This window comes from Geotrypetes seraphini, chromosome 2 (genome assembly GCF_902459505.1).
Source record: "Geotrypetes seraphini chromosome 2, aGeoSer1.1, whole genome shotgun sequence".
Lineage (NCBI taxonomy): Eukaryota > Metazoa > Chordata > Amphibia > Gymnophiona > Dermophiidae > Geotrypetes > Geotrypetes seraphini.
This window is the reverse complement of record NC_047085.1, coordinates 325,312,915-325,331,041: the sequence shown is the minus strand read 5'-3', so window position 1 is coordinate 325,331,041 and position 18,127 is coordinate 325,312,915. Positions and strand designations below refer to the sequence as shown.

General features: G+C 40.3%; 1 protein-coding gene across 5 annotated transcripts in view; it reads right to left on the bottom strand.

Moving 5' to 3' along the window:
* NEK10 (NIMA related kinase 10) overlaps nt 1–18,127 on the bottom strand; it is a 514,569-nt gene that overhangs the window by 76,602 nt on the left and 419,840 nt on the right. For all 5 annotated transcript variants that reach the window (XM_033930152.1, XM_033930153.1, XM_033930155.1 and 2 more), the window contains exon 30: nt 16,880–16,934. In XM_033930152.1, coding sequence (XP_033786043.1) covers nt 16,880–16,934 — 55 coding nt within the window. The remainder of the gene's footprint in view (nt 1–16,879; nt 16,935–18,127) is intronic.

The following is an 18,127-nucleotide window of genomic DNA, read 5'->3' as shown; positions in this document are numbered from 1 at the left end:
TGATGGGAGCTAGTAGAACTGTCCAGTGTGTAAGCAGACAAACTGCAGCCCCAGACTGTTCTGCTGGATGAAATGGGTTTTGAGGAGAATAGCAGATTACTTAGACATTTGCAAATAGTTAATCATTGGAGATATTTTATCAAATTAACCCCTCAAGAGATAACCCCCTCCCTCCTCCCCCCCCCCCCGAGGGAAAACCAAATAAAAGAGAATTATTTGGACTTGATGCAATAAGATGGGTTTTATTGTTTGTCTATTTGAAGTTTTTCTAGTAAAGGTTCACCAATTTAAAGCAATCTGTAGACAGTGTATCTTGTCCCTTGACACTGTGGTATAATGATAAAGGTGGTGTCTTAACACCCCATGACCTACCAGGATTTAGCCTGGCATCTGCCCAGATCAACATTCCAAGCTGTTTTGTAATTCCTGGGCCAGGTGCATGGACTAAGGAGCTTAGCCGGTGTCCCTGAACTGAGTGATCAGGACCATATTTCTATTAAAAAATGCAGACATTGTATTCTTCTCAAAGTTCCCACTGCTAATATATAATAAATGTAATATGGGGATACCTCAGTACAAACCAAGGGTTGCTTATATTTATGTGGCCTCTGAAGGCATTCTTGAGGCAAATCATTTTATTTTGTATGGAAATTTGTGAGCCGCTTTGGATAAAGGCGGATTAAAAATGTTTTAAATAAATAAATAAATGACCAAGCTTTTTTTTTTTTTTTTAGATAAGTGCTATATTTTTACAAACTTTTATTGTTGTGGTAGAGGCATGTTCAGGGACATAATCTGGTCCCCAGTCAATTCTATTCCATCATCACCCCATCCCCATCATATTGCTAATTTCCCACACCATTCCCAGTCAATTTTTTTCCATCCTCTCACCATTTTCATAGTTTTCATTCCCATCCCCTTACCCAACCTGCATTTAAAAGATCTTGTAAATTAAAAAAATATATATATAAAATGTGTCCTATAGCTTAACATAAAACAATAGGCATAACTTTGTTAAATATACAAGAAAAATATTATTTACTAAAAGACTGTGATAAAACAATCATTTCAAAGTACGAAAAAATATTAACCATCTATGGAGCCAGAACTCAGTTCCATTCTTTGATTGTTCATCCTGCAACTGAAAAAGAACATTCTGATGTGCTGGTGGCAGTTTAAATCAGGGAACAGACAACACATGTCAGTTTCGACTCTACATGGGGCCTCCGTTACCAGCAGGTAATAAGAGATGAGCAGAATTCCTTGTCTGAGCTCGATATTTATGTATCCATTTCATCAATCACTGAACCTGGTTCTTGGCTCTTGAGAAGTCTCAAAAAAATCTGCATCTGATTTTTCATAATTGGATGTTTTGTTAGCATTTTTACAATTGGTTGCACCTCAACTACAGTTAGACCTGCTATCAATGTTCACAGTGGAATTTGTCTGGCAGGAGCTGATTATGCTGGTGCGGATTTAGGTTAAAATATGTATAATGCTTAAGCACAAGATGGAATGGCATCTGGTTGGCACTGTATGGGAAGACTAGTTTAATTTCAGTCTCCACCTTTCTGTTTCTGCACTGATTCCCTGACAAAGCATTGGATGAAACAGTTCCCGTTGGAATCAGGATTCTCCATCCGAAAAGCTAAGTTATTATGATAAATTATTATTGCTATTTTGATAATATACCACATTAAGACATGTATAAATGCACAAGAGGGTTTTTTTTATATGACCAATGACTGCAGTGATGTTTTGTTCAATTGATAAGCCTTGGCTATTTGGAAACACCATAATAGTTGTTCGAGGTCTTTTTTCCTCTGTGTAGGAAACAATTTATACTGTTAAAACTGTTACAAAAAATTTGATATGATCCCATTTGGTAATAAGTTTTTCATAGCTCTACTTTGAAAGTTTATCTAAGGTACTGTTCCACCATTTGACTGTCATCAAATCTAAGTGACCATTCATCCTTGGATCTAGTAATGTTGCTGCCAAGTGTGTCTCTGTAACTGTAAAACAATGATCCAGAAGATCTGCAAGGATCTTTTTATATATATATATATATATATATAATTCTTTATTGATTTTCCATACTTCAAAAGTGCAATACATGAATATATAACACATAAAACATCAATATAAGCACATATATATACAATTATATATATAACCACTCATTTTCTCTCCCCCCCCCCCCCCACTCACTGATTATACAATAAAACATAGCAACATTTATTTGCCCAGTAACCTTACCCTCTTCATATTAATAATATCTTCCCACCCTTCCTCCCACCCCAAGTGTAACTACTCTAGGGGCAAATTAGGACACCTCTTTTGGATGTGTATGAAAGTAAACAAAACCTGACTTATGAGAGACCTGCTATAAAGAAGTAACATACGATGCCATATGACGCAAGGATCTTTTTTTTTTAGTTCAAAGATGTTATTGATTTTAATATGCAATAAGTACAAAAAGAGCAATGTTAACGAGTCAAGATACAGACAAGCTGTACAAGAAAAAAAAGAATCATACAATAATATCCATGTAATACAACAAGCTGTACCAAGCCTATCTAGAAGAAGAATATCAACACAACTCGCAGCCATAGCATCTAAAATATCCAAAGTACAGAGAGATATCAGGACTATAATCTAGTAGCAGATCGAGACATGAGCCATGATATGGTTTAATTCCTGTTGTGGAGAACAAGTCATATCTCAATAACTGAATGCCATCATCCAATGTTGCAATATAAGTTGACTGGAAGGATCTTTTTAATGATGCTATCACAAGGCTGTTTGCTACTTCAATTGACATTTTACCGGGACCATCAGCAGCAGAGAAAGCTTAGAATCTGTCATCAGATGTTTTGTAGACCTATCAAATGATTCAAATATCATAACAACTTCTGCTAGCAAGGAGCCATCCATTGCACACAATTTGGTCAGGAACTGCATATTTGCACTTGGTTCATTGCCAATTGCACGCAACTCCTCCCTGTTTCTCTGCCACAGATTTCAGTGTCAATAGAATGTGGTTCCACTGAGTTGACACACACTGCTTGAGCAGTGTCTTCAGTAAACAATTGATGTCTGTTCACTTAGTGAGTGTCATTTTTATCTCACTAGGGAGGTCATTTGGATCAACTTCAGGTTTTGATGGCTGGAGACTACAAGAGAGGACGAGAATGAGATTATGACCTGAGCAAACTATCCAGTCGTCATCTTGAAATGCTGCTTTCATTTTAGTTGCATTATCACTTACATACATGATACTAGCTCTGTGGAGATTATACTCTGCCAAAATGCTTGAAACAAATCAATTCGTATTTTCAGCAGTTTATCAGTGGTCTCTTTCGTTGCCAAAATTGCTGAACACATACACCAGTTTTCATCAAGAAGAGCTGTTCTCTTAATATATATATATTTTTTTAATTTTTATTTTTTTAGCTGAGGTGTTGGTGCAAGAGTCCAAGTCAAGATGTGCACAGGGTCATAATCTGGTCCCCATTCACTTCCAATCCATTCTCTCCCATTTCTATGATAGTAATGACTCTTTTGTCCCCATCCCTGTGGATTTCTGCAGATTTCCTGTTGTCTTCATGCCCGTACACACTAGGATGCAGGCACTTTGCAGAGATTATTGATGCCCTTTTATTATAAGGCACTTTTGAGTTTGTGCACATTTTTCACATTTACAAATGGAAACTACAGGTGATGTTTATGAGCGGTGACTTGAGTGATTACCAGCGTATATCACTGTCTCATGGGATCTCTTAGGGAAAGGAAAAGATAGTGGATACTCCAGATAGACAGACTAGTTGGCAATTTGACCTTCCTTTGCCATCATGTTCCTATGTGTCTCACACACATATACAGTTGCTCTTTAAGACTGTATAAATCTAGTAACTTCTGGTTCTTTCTGTGTTTTGAGCCATTTGGTGCAATCTCTGTGAAAGTAAAGAGTTTTGTGTTAGGTGAAGACTGCTGATGGAGAATTAAGGTTGCAGCCCTTAATAAAGCTGGAGGCAAAACAGGGTTGCTATGGGGCTTTTTTGTGAATGCGAGATAAAGAATACAATTGGACTTTGCATTTTTTCAACCGTTATGGTTGTAAGTTGTGAGTGATATGGGGTTGTATCTAAGAAAACTGTGCTTAAAGACACATTTTTGCACTTTTTTGCAATTGAGTGGTATACTTAAGTGGAGGGTTTTTTGACTAATGACTGGGATAGCTCCTTTATAAAAAAATATATATATATTCAGTCTCATGAAACTGGGACTTGTTGGAGCAAGATATCTGAGGTCTTTTTTTCCACTATTTGAAACTAATGCAGCATCTATTTGATATAATTGCTAATGTGCTTAGCCCGTTTTCTGGTTATACTCGCTATATATATTTTAGGCATTGCTAGTAAGATTATATAGTTTATTCCTCTTTATAACTTTAGTTTTACTGAGATATACATGTCATATATTAGTAGAGGGGACTTGGAGAGGAATACAATTTTAGCATTTTTTAATACACAAAGAGGTTTTGTGGTTGGTGTTATTTGCATTACTCTTTGTAGTTTATTACAGTTGGATTAGTTAAAATGCTAAACAGTCAGATATAACCCAAATAAAAAGAGGCCAGGTCAGGGAGAAGCGGAGGTGGTGCCAGAGCTCATCTGGACAGTGGCAATATTCAGCAAACCCTAAATTTATCTGCATAGTGCAGGCAAGGTTACTGCTGATCACATACATTCACTACACAACTCCAAAGAAAAACTGCCACCGATACTTTAAAAGACACGACTATCAGGCAGAACCAGTCTATGGGTTCCAAGAGTGATAACTGCAAGAAGAGTACACCTGTGCATAATTAACGCCCTCCTCCCAGCCGGCTCGAACTTGTGCTATCGCCATTTTATGCCTACGGGTTCCTGATGAAGGGACACTAAGCTCCTGAAATCGGGCTTGGTTGAACCTGGCATTGGGGTATTGGATCACCATGACCCCTGTGTTTTCATAGCAAGACTCTTGAAGACTTTTTGAAGATAAGTCGGCTGCATTTAAATTTTTTTTTGGGGGGGGGAGTTCGCTGGGGGGGGTTCTCAGAGTGATCTCTGATTGATTTACACCTGTGTGTTATTAGTTATTTCACTGTAGTTTATCACATATTTTGATTTAAGCACACGTGCGGTACCCGATGATGGTGTGCAGGCGGGGCTATGTTTACCTTTGCCTTGTGTGCAGCGCTGGAGATATTCTTCCTTCGCCGACCCTCCACACTGAGGTTACCCACATCATTAATATTTAATAGATGCATTGTTCACTTTGTTTTTGAAAGTGCGTTAATTTTGCACAGGTGTACTCTACTTGCAGTTATCACTCTTAGAACCCATAGACTGGTTCTGCCTGATCACATACATTCAGCACTACTATTATCTGAATAGCATTGAATACATTGATTACCTGCTGGCATGTTGGTATTGACTTATTTCACTGGCTGTGTCAGCTGAACATCAGGAACAATCTTGTTAATTTATTGACTTATCCACATTCACCGGAACACTTATATTTAAAAATATGGCTAAAAGTATTGAATTGTGGAAACCTGCATTTAGCCACTCTCAGGGAAATAGTTTTCATGCAGGTCAATCTAGCTGGGAAATTATTTATTCACCTGTCCTAGCTAAATTTCAGTGAAAATTGTTGCCCTTTGTATTCAACAACTTAAACGGAATACAAAATGCACTTCTAATCGGTTCCAAATCCATGAAAAGCATTATGACTAGTGCTCCAACCTCATCTCTGATGCTAAAAAACCCCATAAGAATGCACTTGGGCATCTGAATAACTACAGTTATTTATGAAATGCTTCAATAGCTTTTAATTATGTGTACTGCTGAGGGCAGCCAGTTTCTAACTCAGTTCTCAATCTTGTATATTTTTAATTAAAAGAGATTAGATAGTAATTGAAATTTCTAATTGTCTTCATGGTATAGTATTGCTTTTCTTGGGTTGTTGTTGTTTTTTTAATATAACAATCCCCCTTACATCTTTCCATTCACATTTCTATTGAATGTATTTGGACAGACATAATATTTTCAGATATTCTCTCCCATGACCACTTTTACCTGCACCCACCCCTATGCCAACCCAGGCCCCACCAGCATAAGAAATTACAATCTACAGCTAGAGCCACTGCCACAGCTATTAGGAGGGGGCAGGAGCCTGACTTTTTGCTCCCCCACCATTCGGTCTTCTCTGTCACAGTGCTGTCTCCAAGAGCATGCTTTGTATTCACAATGCTGCCATTTGCTGATGTTGATCTCATGAAACCAGTATTAAGCAGTACTAGACCATCAGTTCTGAGAGTGTTCACAGTGATGGCACACTAACGGAATACTGAGCAGTTTGGAGTAGAGACAAAGGGTCCCTTCATTTAATCAGAGGAAGGGTGGTGAGGCAGAAAGGTGGCAGATGTTATGGAAGGGAGGGAGACAAGCAGAGGTAAATGTTGCGGACAGAGGAAGAGAGGAAAGAGAATGTTGAAAATGGTAAGGTAGAGGAAGAGAGAATGATAGTTCAGGAAGGATGTGAGTGGATAAATTTCCTCTTGAGAGGCTCCTGAGAAAATTAAAGTGTTATGGGATAGGTGGCAAAGTTCAGTTGTGGATTAGGACTTGGTTATCGGATGGAAAACAGAGAGTAGGGTTAAATGGTCATTTTTCTCAATGGAGGAGAGTAAACAGTGGAGTGATGCAGGGGTCTGTACTGGGACCAGGTGCTATTTAACTTATTTATAAATGATCTGGAAATTGGAATGATGAGTGAGGTGATTAAATTTGCAGATGACACTAAACTGTTCAAAGTTGTTAAAATGCATGCGGATTGTGAAAAATTGCAGGCCGACCTTAGGAAATTAGAAGACTGGGCATCCAAATGGCAGATGAAATTTAATGTAGACAAATACATTGTGATGCACATTGGGAAGAATAACCTGAATCACAATTACCGGATGCTAGGGTCCACCTTGGGGATTAGCGCCTAAGAAAGGATCTGGGTGTCATCATAGACAATACGATGAAATCTGGCGGTGGCCAAAAAAGCAAATAGGATGCTAGGAATTATTTAAAAAGGGATGGTTAATAAGACTAAGAATGTTATAATGCCCCTGTATCGCTCCATGGTGTGACCTCATCTGGAGTATTGCATTCAATTCTGGCCTCCTTATCTCAAGAAAGATATAGTAGCACTAGAAAAGGTTCAAAGAAGAGCAACCAAGATGGTAAAGGGGATGGAACTCCTCTTGTATGAGGAAAGACTAAAATGGTTAGAGCTCTTCAGCTTGGAAAAGAGACGGCTGAGGGGAGATATGATTGAAATCTACAAAATCCTGAGTAGAGTAGAACAGGTACAAGTGGATCGATTTTTCACTCCGTCAAAAATTACAAAGACTAGGGGACACTCGATGAAGTTATAGAGAAATACTTTTAAAACCAATTGGAGGAAAAATTTTTGCACTCAGAGAATAGTTAAGCTCTGGAACATGTTGCCAGAGGATGTGGTAAGAGCGGATAGCGTAGCTGGGTTTAAGAAAGGTTATTGAGAAAGATATGGGAGAAGCTACTGCTTGCCCTGTATCAGTAGCATGGAATATTGCTACACCTTGGGTTTTGGCCAGGTACTAGTGACCTGGATTGGTCACCGTGAAAATGGGCTACTGTGCTTGATGAACTATTGGTCTGACCCAGTAAGGTTATTCTTATGATATTGAAGAAGGGAGAAATAAGTAGATATTCGAGAGGGAAGAGAAAGATGGGTGAGCAGATGACTTGGGAATTCAGTAGGAATGTATAAGAAGAACACAGACCAAGAGGCTGGCAGTATGAGGTGGCTGGCTGATTCTGGATATGGTCCTGAGAGCTATCTGGAAAATTTCAGTGGCAAAGAAGGTGAAGGCTGTGGTGACCTTGAGATACAATAGTGAAATCTGTCCACTCCAATCAGGGGACTGTATCAGATCTTCCAGTTCTTAACAGCAGTGGAATATGGCTGTTATAACAAATATGAACCTCTGAAAGTGTTTCCTGCTGCCTCACTTTCCTCTGATCCGAAATGCATATGAGCCACTGGTAAACATGAATCATTTTAGCTAGCCTAGCCTGAACCACACCCAGCACCATATCTACCATAAGAACCACTATCAGACCCTTGACCCAAAGCAGATTAGCCCACACATTGAAAAACAAAGACAGACAGAGGGTCCAAGAAACAGAGGGAAAGAGAGGGAGGCTGGCCTTTAGAAACAGCACGAACTGATAGTAAGGAGTCCAACAGGACAAGAACCCACGGTTTCAAAATCACACAAAAAATAGCAATCAGAAAGCAGGAAGGAGAAGCCAAAGGAGAAGGACGAAAAAGGAAAATCTGAATGGTGGTGTGGGAATGTAAAGGAGTGTAAGAAAGAATAGACGAGAGGAAAGTATGTGGAGGAAGACTAGCTGACCACAAACTTAAGCACCTAGAAGCAATTTACATTCCAGGTTTCAAAAGTTGTAATGGCATGGGGGAAGTGTAAGTATGTGTCCTTAAAGAGGCAAGTTTTGGTCAGAGAATGAATGTGTAATGGGCAAACTGTCAAAGAAGGCATGCTATAGAATATAATGTTTTAACTTGCCTACATTATCTAAAGTGGTTGCCCACTGCTATAAGAAAATCACGAGCCAATAAACTACACTCTCATTAGACTTTGTATACAGCACAGCATCCACTTTATTATATATCAAAAGCAAATTACACTAATTTTTTTAATGTGGAGAGTGAAACAAAAGTGCTCACTGGCACTCTCCGTTATGAATGATAAACAATGAGCCAACAGACTCTACTTGTCATTATTATCTGACATCAACAGATACCTCTCCCAATAATAAAATACTCAAGTGAAATACCATATAGTTGCTTGTACCTAGATTCATTGTTTCCAATGTGCCTTTCATATCAAGCTCAAAAATGAAACCAAGAGATCAAATTAAGGCACTTAAAGTGTTCCTTAGTTACCTACCATCTGGCTTCAATTATCTAAATAAAAAAGTCAGTAGTGTTTTTATTTTCATGCTGTACTTGCAGATAACATCAAGATGCCATCCATTGAGGAACCTCGTTTCATGATCTTCCTCAGGAACTAATACTAAGATTCAGTAATAAAAAGTGAAAGGTCATGTAAAATTTTATCCAGTCAATATTGGGGTAATTGAAATTATCCACCATATATATCAATTGCCAAGCTTAACAGAAACTGTATCCAGCCAGAACAAAAGCAAATTAAGCTCCATAACTCTGAATGTTATTTAAAGAAAAAAAAAAATTGAAGAAAAAAGCTCAGTCAAAAAAGAGCTAGTCTAATAATTTTTAAAGGTTAACTCATGCCCTATCACTGGCAAAAAACAAAACAAAACCCCAAAAAACCCTCCACTTATAAAATCATAGTTCTATGCTACAATACTGTTGCTTATTCATATAAATCAATCAGGATGCCCAGTTCATTTCAATGATACAATGTCCAACAGTATAGTTCAAAAATCTCCAACGTTCAAAATACTATCATGCATTCCATTTAAAGAGAGTCACTTATCTCAAAAAAATGCTGTGGCACTTTCCAGTCCAAGCTAATTCCATTGAAATCACCCATTATTATACTGTTGCCCAATTTACCTGCTTTCCTAATTTCTGTAATATTTCTTCATCTGTATGTTCATTCTGTCCTGGATGGCAGTAAAATAGCCCTACCAGTATAATCCTTCCCTTCAGACATAGAATTTTTATCCATAAGGATTCCATGCTGCTGTGTCTTTAACTCAATTTCCTCTTTAACATAAAGCACAACCCCTCTCCAGTTTGATCCATTCTATCATTGCAATATAGTTTGTACCCTGGAAACACAGTGTCCCATTGATTCTGTCTAGTCTATCAGATTTCAACTCTGTTGGGATGACAGAACCTATTCTTCTTTAACTCTGTTCTTTTACCTCAAGTAAAACCCACCTTTGCTTGTCCCAATTCCTCTATACCCTTATGAAGCTAACTTATCTATGACCCCTCTTCTCTCTTTCTCACTTCAACTTGGTCTCATCAGTGTGCATTCACTCAAGAAGACAACTCATCTTATCTACTCTCGTATCAATGCTCCTCACAGAGACATTTGGCTTTCTAATGCTGCAATAACAATGTACTAATGTTTAACTAATGTTGTACTACCCAACTGGGCAGTAGCAGATGGTTAGTGTTAGAGGCGGATGATTGCATTTGATGCAACAACAGTGAAAACATCAAATTTATACTGAGCAGAAGAAAGGCTCAGCAATCTACTTCTGTATTCTGCTATAAAAACTTGATGTTCATCAAGTTGCTAGGACTCAAAAATGAGTTGATGGCACTTAACAATGCTGACATTTCCTATCTGTCATACTTGCAATCCTGGATATTAGCTCCTTCATTCCAGTCATCCCTTTAAGAGGGGAGGTGGTATCATTGTAATTTATCTATCTGCTGTTCCCATCAACTCTAATCTTGTAGAAGGATTACTTTTCCAAAGATCCAAAACAACTTCACTTGTCTCTGCCTCATCTATCATACCCCTCTATGTCCCAGAAGTCTCTTCAAGCTCTTTTTGACCTAGTTATGGTTTAGTAACAGTTTTGATAAACCACCTTTCCTATAAAGCATAAGAAGGTGGTGAACAATTCTAAAAACATTAAGAAAAGGAAAAGAACTCCATTAATCTTAAGAAAGGAGATGTAATGGAAGGATGCTTGGGTCCATAGGGATAGGTATGGCAAGTAGAAAAAAGTAGGTATTGATGCCCGTTTGACTGGTGAGATATCATTTAGAATATTGTATACAATTCTGGAGACTGCACCTTCAAAAAGATATAAATAGGATGGAGTTAGTCCAGAGGAAGGTTACTACTGTATGTGATTCTGTTTGTGTATGTACTCTATTGTGACCCGCTTTGGGAAAGACGGGGTATAAATAAATAAATACAAATACTAAAATGGTCAGTGGTCTTTGTCATAATGAGTATGGGGGCAGACTTATAGATCTCAATAAGTATACCTTGGAGGAATGGTGGGAGAGGTAAGATTTGATAGAGATGTTTAAATTCCTAAGTGACATAAATGCGCATAAGGCGAGTCTCATTTGAAAGGAAGCTCTGGAATGAGAAGGCACAGGATTAAGTTAAGAAGGGATAGGCTCAGGAGTGATCTAAGGAAATATTTTTTTACAGAAAGGATGGTAGATAAGATGATTTTAAGTGGCTCTTATCCTCATCTATTTTTATCTTCACTATAGGAAACAACTCAAGACTTTCTTGTTCTCTAAGTTTCTTGGTTCTTAACATTAATGTATCCATCATTTTGAATTATGTTTTCTAGTTAATCTTATGTTAACCGCATTGAACTTTGAGGTAATTGCGGTTTAGAAAAAACTTCTTATGTTATGATATGGAATATTCTCCTAGTAGAGGTGGTAGAGACAAAGACTGTGTCTGAATTCAAGAAAGCACGGGACGGGCACGTGAGATCTCTTAAAGAGAAGAGGAGGAGATAGTGGAAGCTGTAGATGGTCCATTTGGCCTTTATCTGCCATCATGTTTCTATGTTTTTATGTTTCTAGAAAGCAACATAAAAACACAGTAAAAAAAAAAAAAATGGAGAGAAGACTTGATGTATCCTGGGCACAATACCATCACTGATGAGTAAACCTCCAAAAGCATCAATAACAACAACAAAAAAAATGAGTTGTGCAAAATTTAAGATAAGACAACATTTAGGATAAGTCCTCTTAATCTTCTAGCAAATTATTTCATATGTGCAGGATATGGGCTTTACCCAATTACTATTTGCACCAATGCATACTGCTGGTCAGACACTGAATCTGCTCATCACACCCACCTCTACTATACATTATTTTGTCTCTCTTTCCTGATCTTCTAAGATGTCCAACACCATCCAGTGCCCACAAGAGCAACACCTTGCTCCATTCATAAGAACATAAGAAGTTGCCTCCGCTGAGGCAGATCAGAGGTCCATCTCGCCCAGCGGTCCGCTCCCGCGGCGGCCCATCAGGCCCACTGCCTGAACAGTGGTCTCTGACTCAATTTTATAAATTACCTCTAATCCTATCCCTATAACCTTACCTCTATTCCTATCTGTACCCCTCAATCCCTGTCCTCCAGGTACCTGTCCAGACCTTCTTTGAAGCCCTGTAACGTGCTTCTGCTTATCACATCCTCCGGTTGCGTGTTCCATATATCCACCACCTTCTGGGTGAAAAAGAACTTCCTGGCGTTTGTTCTAAACCTTTCCCCTTTCAATTTCTCTGAGTGCCCCCCTTGTACTTGTGGTTCCCCATAATTTGAAAAATCTGTCCCTGTCCACTTTTTCTATGCCCTTCATGATCTTGAAGGTTTTATCATGTCTCCTCTAAGTCGTCGCTTTTCCAGGGAGAAAAGCCCTAGCTTTTTCAGTCTGTCAGTATATGAGAGGTCCCCCATACCCTTTATTAGCTTAGTTGCTCTTCTCTGGACTCTTTCAAGTACCGCCATGTCCTTCTTGAGGTACGGCGACCAGTACTGGACACAGTACTCCAGGTGCGGGCGTACCATTGCACGATACAGTGGCAGGATGACTTCCTTCGTCCTGGTCGTGATACCTTTCTTAATGATACTCAACATTTTGTTCGCTTTCCTTGAGGCTGTGGCGCACTGCGCCGATGCCTTCAATGTTGTGTCTACCATTACTCCCAGGTCTCTTTCAAGGTTGCTCACCCCTAACGGTGATCCCCCCATCTTGTAAGTGAACATCGGGTTCTTTTTCCCAACATGCATGACCTTGCATTTCCCTATGTTGAAGCTCATTTGCCACTTTTTGGCCCACTCTTCCAGCGTTGTCAGATCTTTTTGGAGGTCTTCGCAGTCCTCCATATTTTTGACCCTGCTGTATAGTTTAGTGTCATCCGCAAATTTAATAACCTCACATTTTGTCCCGCCTCCAGGTCGTTAATAAATATATTGAACAGGAGCGGTCCCAGCACCGACCCCTGTGGAACTCCGCTCATGACCCATTTCCAATCTGAGTAATGGCCCTTTACTCCAACCCTCTGTTTCCTGTCCGCCAGCCAGTTTTTGATCCATTGGTGGACCACACCTTGCACCCCGTGGTTCCATAGCTTCCTTAGCAGTCTTTCGTGTGGTACCTTGTCGAAGGCTTTTTGGAAGTCAAGGTAAATTATGTCTATGGATTCCCCTTTATCCACCTGGCTGTTTACCCCCTCAAAGAAGTATAATAAGTTCGTGAGGCATGGCCTGCCCTTGCAGAAGCCATGCTGACTCGACTTTAGCTGCCCATTGTTTTCGATGTGTTCCCAGATGCTGTCTTTAATCAGCGCTTCCATCATCTTTCCCGGGACCGAGGTTAAGCTCACCGGCCTGTAGTTTCCTGGGTCTCCCCTTGAGCCTTTCTTGAAGATGGGCGTGACATTTGCTATTTTCCAGTCCTCCGGAATCTCTCCAGTTTTTAAGGATAGGTTGCATATTTGTCGAAGTGGCTCAGCTATTTCGTTCCTTAGTTCCTTGAGTACCCTTGGGTGAATGCCGTCTGGACCTGGCGATATGTCGCTCTTTAGCCTGTCTATCTGCCTGAGGACATCCACCTTGCTCACCTCTAGTTGGATCAGATTATCATCCTGATCTCCTTTTACGATCTCCTCGGGTTCCGGAATGTTGGTTGTGTCCTCCCTTGTGAAAACTGATGTGAAGAACTCATTTAACCTGTCAGCTATCTCCTTTTCATCTTTTACCACTCCCTTTCTGTCTCCATCATCCAAGGGTCCCACTTCCTCCCTTGCTGGTTGCTTCCCCTTGATGTACCTGAAGAATGATTTGAAGTTTGTTGCTTCCCCTGCCAGTCTCTCTTCATATTCTTTTTTTGCTTTCCTAACCACTCGGTGACAATCCTTTTGGTGTTTTTTATGCTCCTTTTGGTTGTCCTCTGTCTGGTCCTTTTTCCATTTTTTGAATGATGCCTTCTTATCACTTATCGCCTTTTTCACTGCATTTGTTATCCACACTGGGTTTTTTGTTCTATTTTTTTTGCATCCTTTCCTGAACTTGGGGACGCACAGGTTCTGTGCTTTGTGCACCGTGCCCTTGAGTAGGGTCCAGGCTTTTTCTACGGACTCCATCTTCCTTGCGGTATCTTTGAGTTTCTTTCCCACCATTTTCCTCATGGCATCATAATTCCCTTTTTTGAAGTTGAGTGCTGTTGTTGTGGTTCTTTTCACCTTTGATGATCCAATTTCTAGCCTGTACTGGATCGTATTGTGATCGCTGTTCCCTAGTGGGGCTAGTACTGCCACCTCCTTAGTGGGTGGCATACTTGTTACCACTTTCAATACTGTGACAGGGCAGCTCCCGTCACAGCTAAAAGACTGCTAGCCCAGTCAAAAATACAGCCCTCAAACCTGCAATCCCTAAAAATGAGCCTGTACAGCCTACCAAAAGCTCAGCTGTCATACAGCCAGGGAATAAGGAGAGAAGGCAAGTGATGTTACAGCCAGGTATTCAGGTAGGGAGGTCACAGAAAACACAATCTATCCCCTATTATTCCTTTACCAGAGCTATAGAGAAACATAAGATCAACCCAGAGGGGAGTAGAGTTAACCCCAAAGCTCAGCAGGCACATCAGCTTCAAGCTGGACTGCAGGTGAATAAATTAACTCCAGATGACTATCAGGAGAGGCAGGCACATGACAGGCAGCCCAGAAAACTTCCCTTATCAACAATGCAGGAGTTTTGTTCCAGGTCAAGAAGGAAGGGCAGGAATATTCCCTTCATAGAGGTATGGTAATACCCCATATAAGCCTTGGAAGGTAGGGCTAGAAGTTAGCTCAAGCCAAGAAGAATCTTGCTTTGAAACTGGTCCAAACACCCACGAAGGGGAATGGGAGGTGGAGAGTGAAACAAGAGGCCTAATGGACTATAGCCCCAGTGATACAGAGTAGGGAAGGGATAGTGAGGCTCAACCAGAGTTTGGTGTACTCGAGGAAGGTATGAAGATGTGATTTGAATGTAACAAGTTACTACCTTCCTCCAAGAAAAGTCAATCCTCTGCCCAGAGATGCCTGAGCCTAATTGAAGCTGCAGGAAATAGAAAGGCAACAGTGCTTAAAGGGGAAAATGTTTGAAGCCTTACTAGCAAAGTCCTCAAAGCATAAAAAGATATTGGACTTTGGAGGCATTCGGGAGGGCCTGAACAGCTAAGAGCAAAAGGAGGCTTTCTTCTACACAGCCTGCAGTGCAAAGCTGTGAAAGTCCGTATAGGCGACAGAAGTGCTAGTAAAACAAAAGCAGTGGCAGAGAGGACAGTTCTTTTTTCTTCTCTGTGTGAAGATTGACTGAAAAAGGACTGCAAGAGCAGAGCTAGGAAGAGCAGCAGCAGCATGCCCAGCGTGATGCATTCTGGAATGTATCAGGCAGGACCAAAATGCCATATAGGTACACAACTTAGATTATGAACCCACTAGGAACAGAGAAAGTACCTATATATAATATTCATATTTATTTTATTTTTAAGCTATTTATATACTGTCTATCAATGGAGGTTGTCTAAGCAGTTTATATTCAGGTACTCAGCAGGCTCACAATCTAACTAACGTATCTGGGGCAATGAAGGATTGAGTGCCTTACCTAGGTTCACAAGGAGCAGTGTGGGACTTGAACTCACAACCTCAGGGTGCTGAGGCTGTAGCTCTAACCACTAGGCCCCAAAAGGTGTTATATCATATCTATTACCCTTTAACTTTATATGGGGAAATACAAGGGAAGAAGAAAGGAAGGGGGTGGCAATAGACATCAGAGATATACAGTATATACATTTTTTTTTTTTTTTTTAATTAGAGGAGGAAGGGAGGGAGGAAAGACACCAGGTTCAGGGCTTGGGATGGGAAGGGTGGCTGGTCATGTTGGGAGGGTCAAGTGCCACCAGTGCCATCAGGATGGAATGGGAGAAGCAAAATGCTGTGGCATGCTTGCCTGCAGCTATTTTTTTTTTTTTTTTTTTAATGTCACCCTTCCCGCCAATTACAAGTATTATAGCTATAATGGACAACAGGCGTCTATTTATAGGTCAGTAATCAAATTTATACAGAGATGTTAAGGAGTGCTCAGAGATTTAAGTGAATGAGACCGCCGGTGGATCACATCCACCATAGGGAGGCTCCTATTGGCCATATTGGCTTATACAGGCCATATTGGCTTGTACAGAATGCAAACTAAAAAGCTTACTGCGATTGTATATGAAAGTACAGTGTAACTTAGCTGTTGAGGTTCTTGAATCACATTTAGCTGAGCTGACAGGGCTCTGACGTGTATCGTATACACATGCTGCTTCAGAGAACCCATAGAGACAATCTTTTAAATCTCTCTTCCGGAGACAGGTCTCAAAAAGGTTTACAGAAGTAACCTCCAAATAAAGGCTGCCAATTTTCAGATACCCTTGATTGCATTTTAAATTTTAAAGTTCTTTTCAAACAGGTCTTAAACCAGTTGGCTACATTCCCTGTAATTCCAATGAGATCCATTAGTCTTAAAAGTAGGTCTAGGTTGACTAGGTCAAAAGCATGCGATAAAGTATGAAAATCAGGAAAAATTCTGAAAATACAAAAATGAGACTGATTTTTTGAGCCAAGCACATCCCCAGCAAGTAATATACAGTGCTAAATAAATAACCCAATCACATTTGATTTTGGAAAGTACTGAGATATTATCCATTGAAATTATAAATATTGCTGCACCAAACACTTTAAGTCTTTACATCATACATACTTTGTTTGGTTTTGTCTTTCTCCTCCAGAGGCACTGACACTTCTTTTCAATGTGCCTGTAAATTATTAACACAGAAAAGCAGTTACATGAATTTTAGAAAACATAGTGCATGTCTTTCTCTAATAAAATCAGATATGTACAGTATGAGTTTATCCATTTGTATCCCGCTTTATTCAAAGCTGGTCACAGCAAATACATACACAATATCAAAAGGACAGACATACCTGCACAATACATTCTCAAAACAGTCAGTAATCAGCAACCAGCACTAGGACAAATGTAATAGACTTTTACGAAGGTGCGCTAGCGTTTTTAGCGCACACACCGGATTAGCATGCACTAGCCGAAAAACTACTGCCTGCTCAAGAGGAGGAGATAGCGGCTAGCGCACGTGATATTTTAGCGTGCGCTATTCCGCGGGCCCCTCTCATCCACAACTGAACCTGCAATTGGCATCGTTCAGCAACTTCGGGCTGGCTCCTCCACAGAGCCTCGTTTTGGGCCCCCACCCCCATCTGCAATCGGCAGCTTCCCACGACCGGGGCCTGCTCCTCCATGGAGCCTCCACCAAAACCACCCTCCAGCAGGGCGTGCGAGCCAGCTCCTTCCCTCCCGACCTGCGGGAGCATTAAATTGAGCTGCGGGAACGGCACGCGCCTATGCGAAGAGACAGAGTGGAGCCAAAGAAGAATACACTTCACATCACAACATCTTCCCCCCTGCAACTAAGCCCTATCCCTGGCGGTCTAACCCCGGAAGTAGCAACTACCCCACCTCCACCTCCCATTAGCAACAGACTTGCCAACCCTACATCACCAGTTTGTCCTAACTTGGAAGTCCTACTCACGGGCCCATTGACTGAAGACTGATAAGTACCTGCATGTATAAGTATCTGCATGTATTTTTTCTCTAATTTGCATGTTTAGCCAACTGACTGATAAATTAGTCAAATACCTGCATGTCCAACCAATCGACAGGATAATTAATAAGATTCTGCTGTCTATCCAATTACTGTCTCACAACATAATGGCTTCTGTAAATCAACATTTAATACTATTTCTCATGTTTTATTGGTCCTGCTACAAATACAGGTCAGCCGATGCCCTTTACTCCATACCAATACCAATCCTCACTAGACCCCCGTCACATCATCTTAGAACCCCAGAGACCTGCCCCTCGATTCATCCATAACTGTTCCGAAAAGGGCCCTTTTCAAATCCCGGTCTTACCTCCCTCACGTAAACCTAA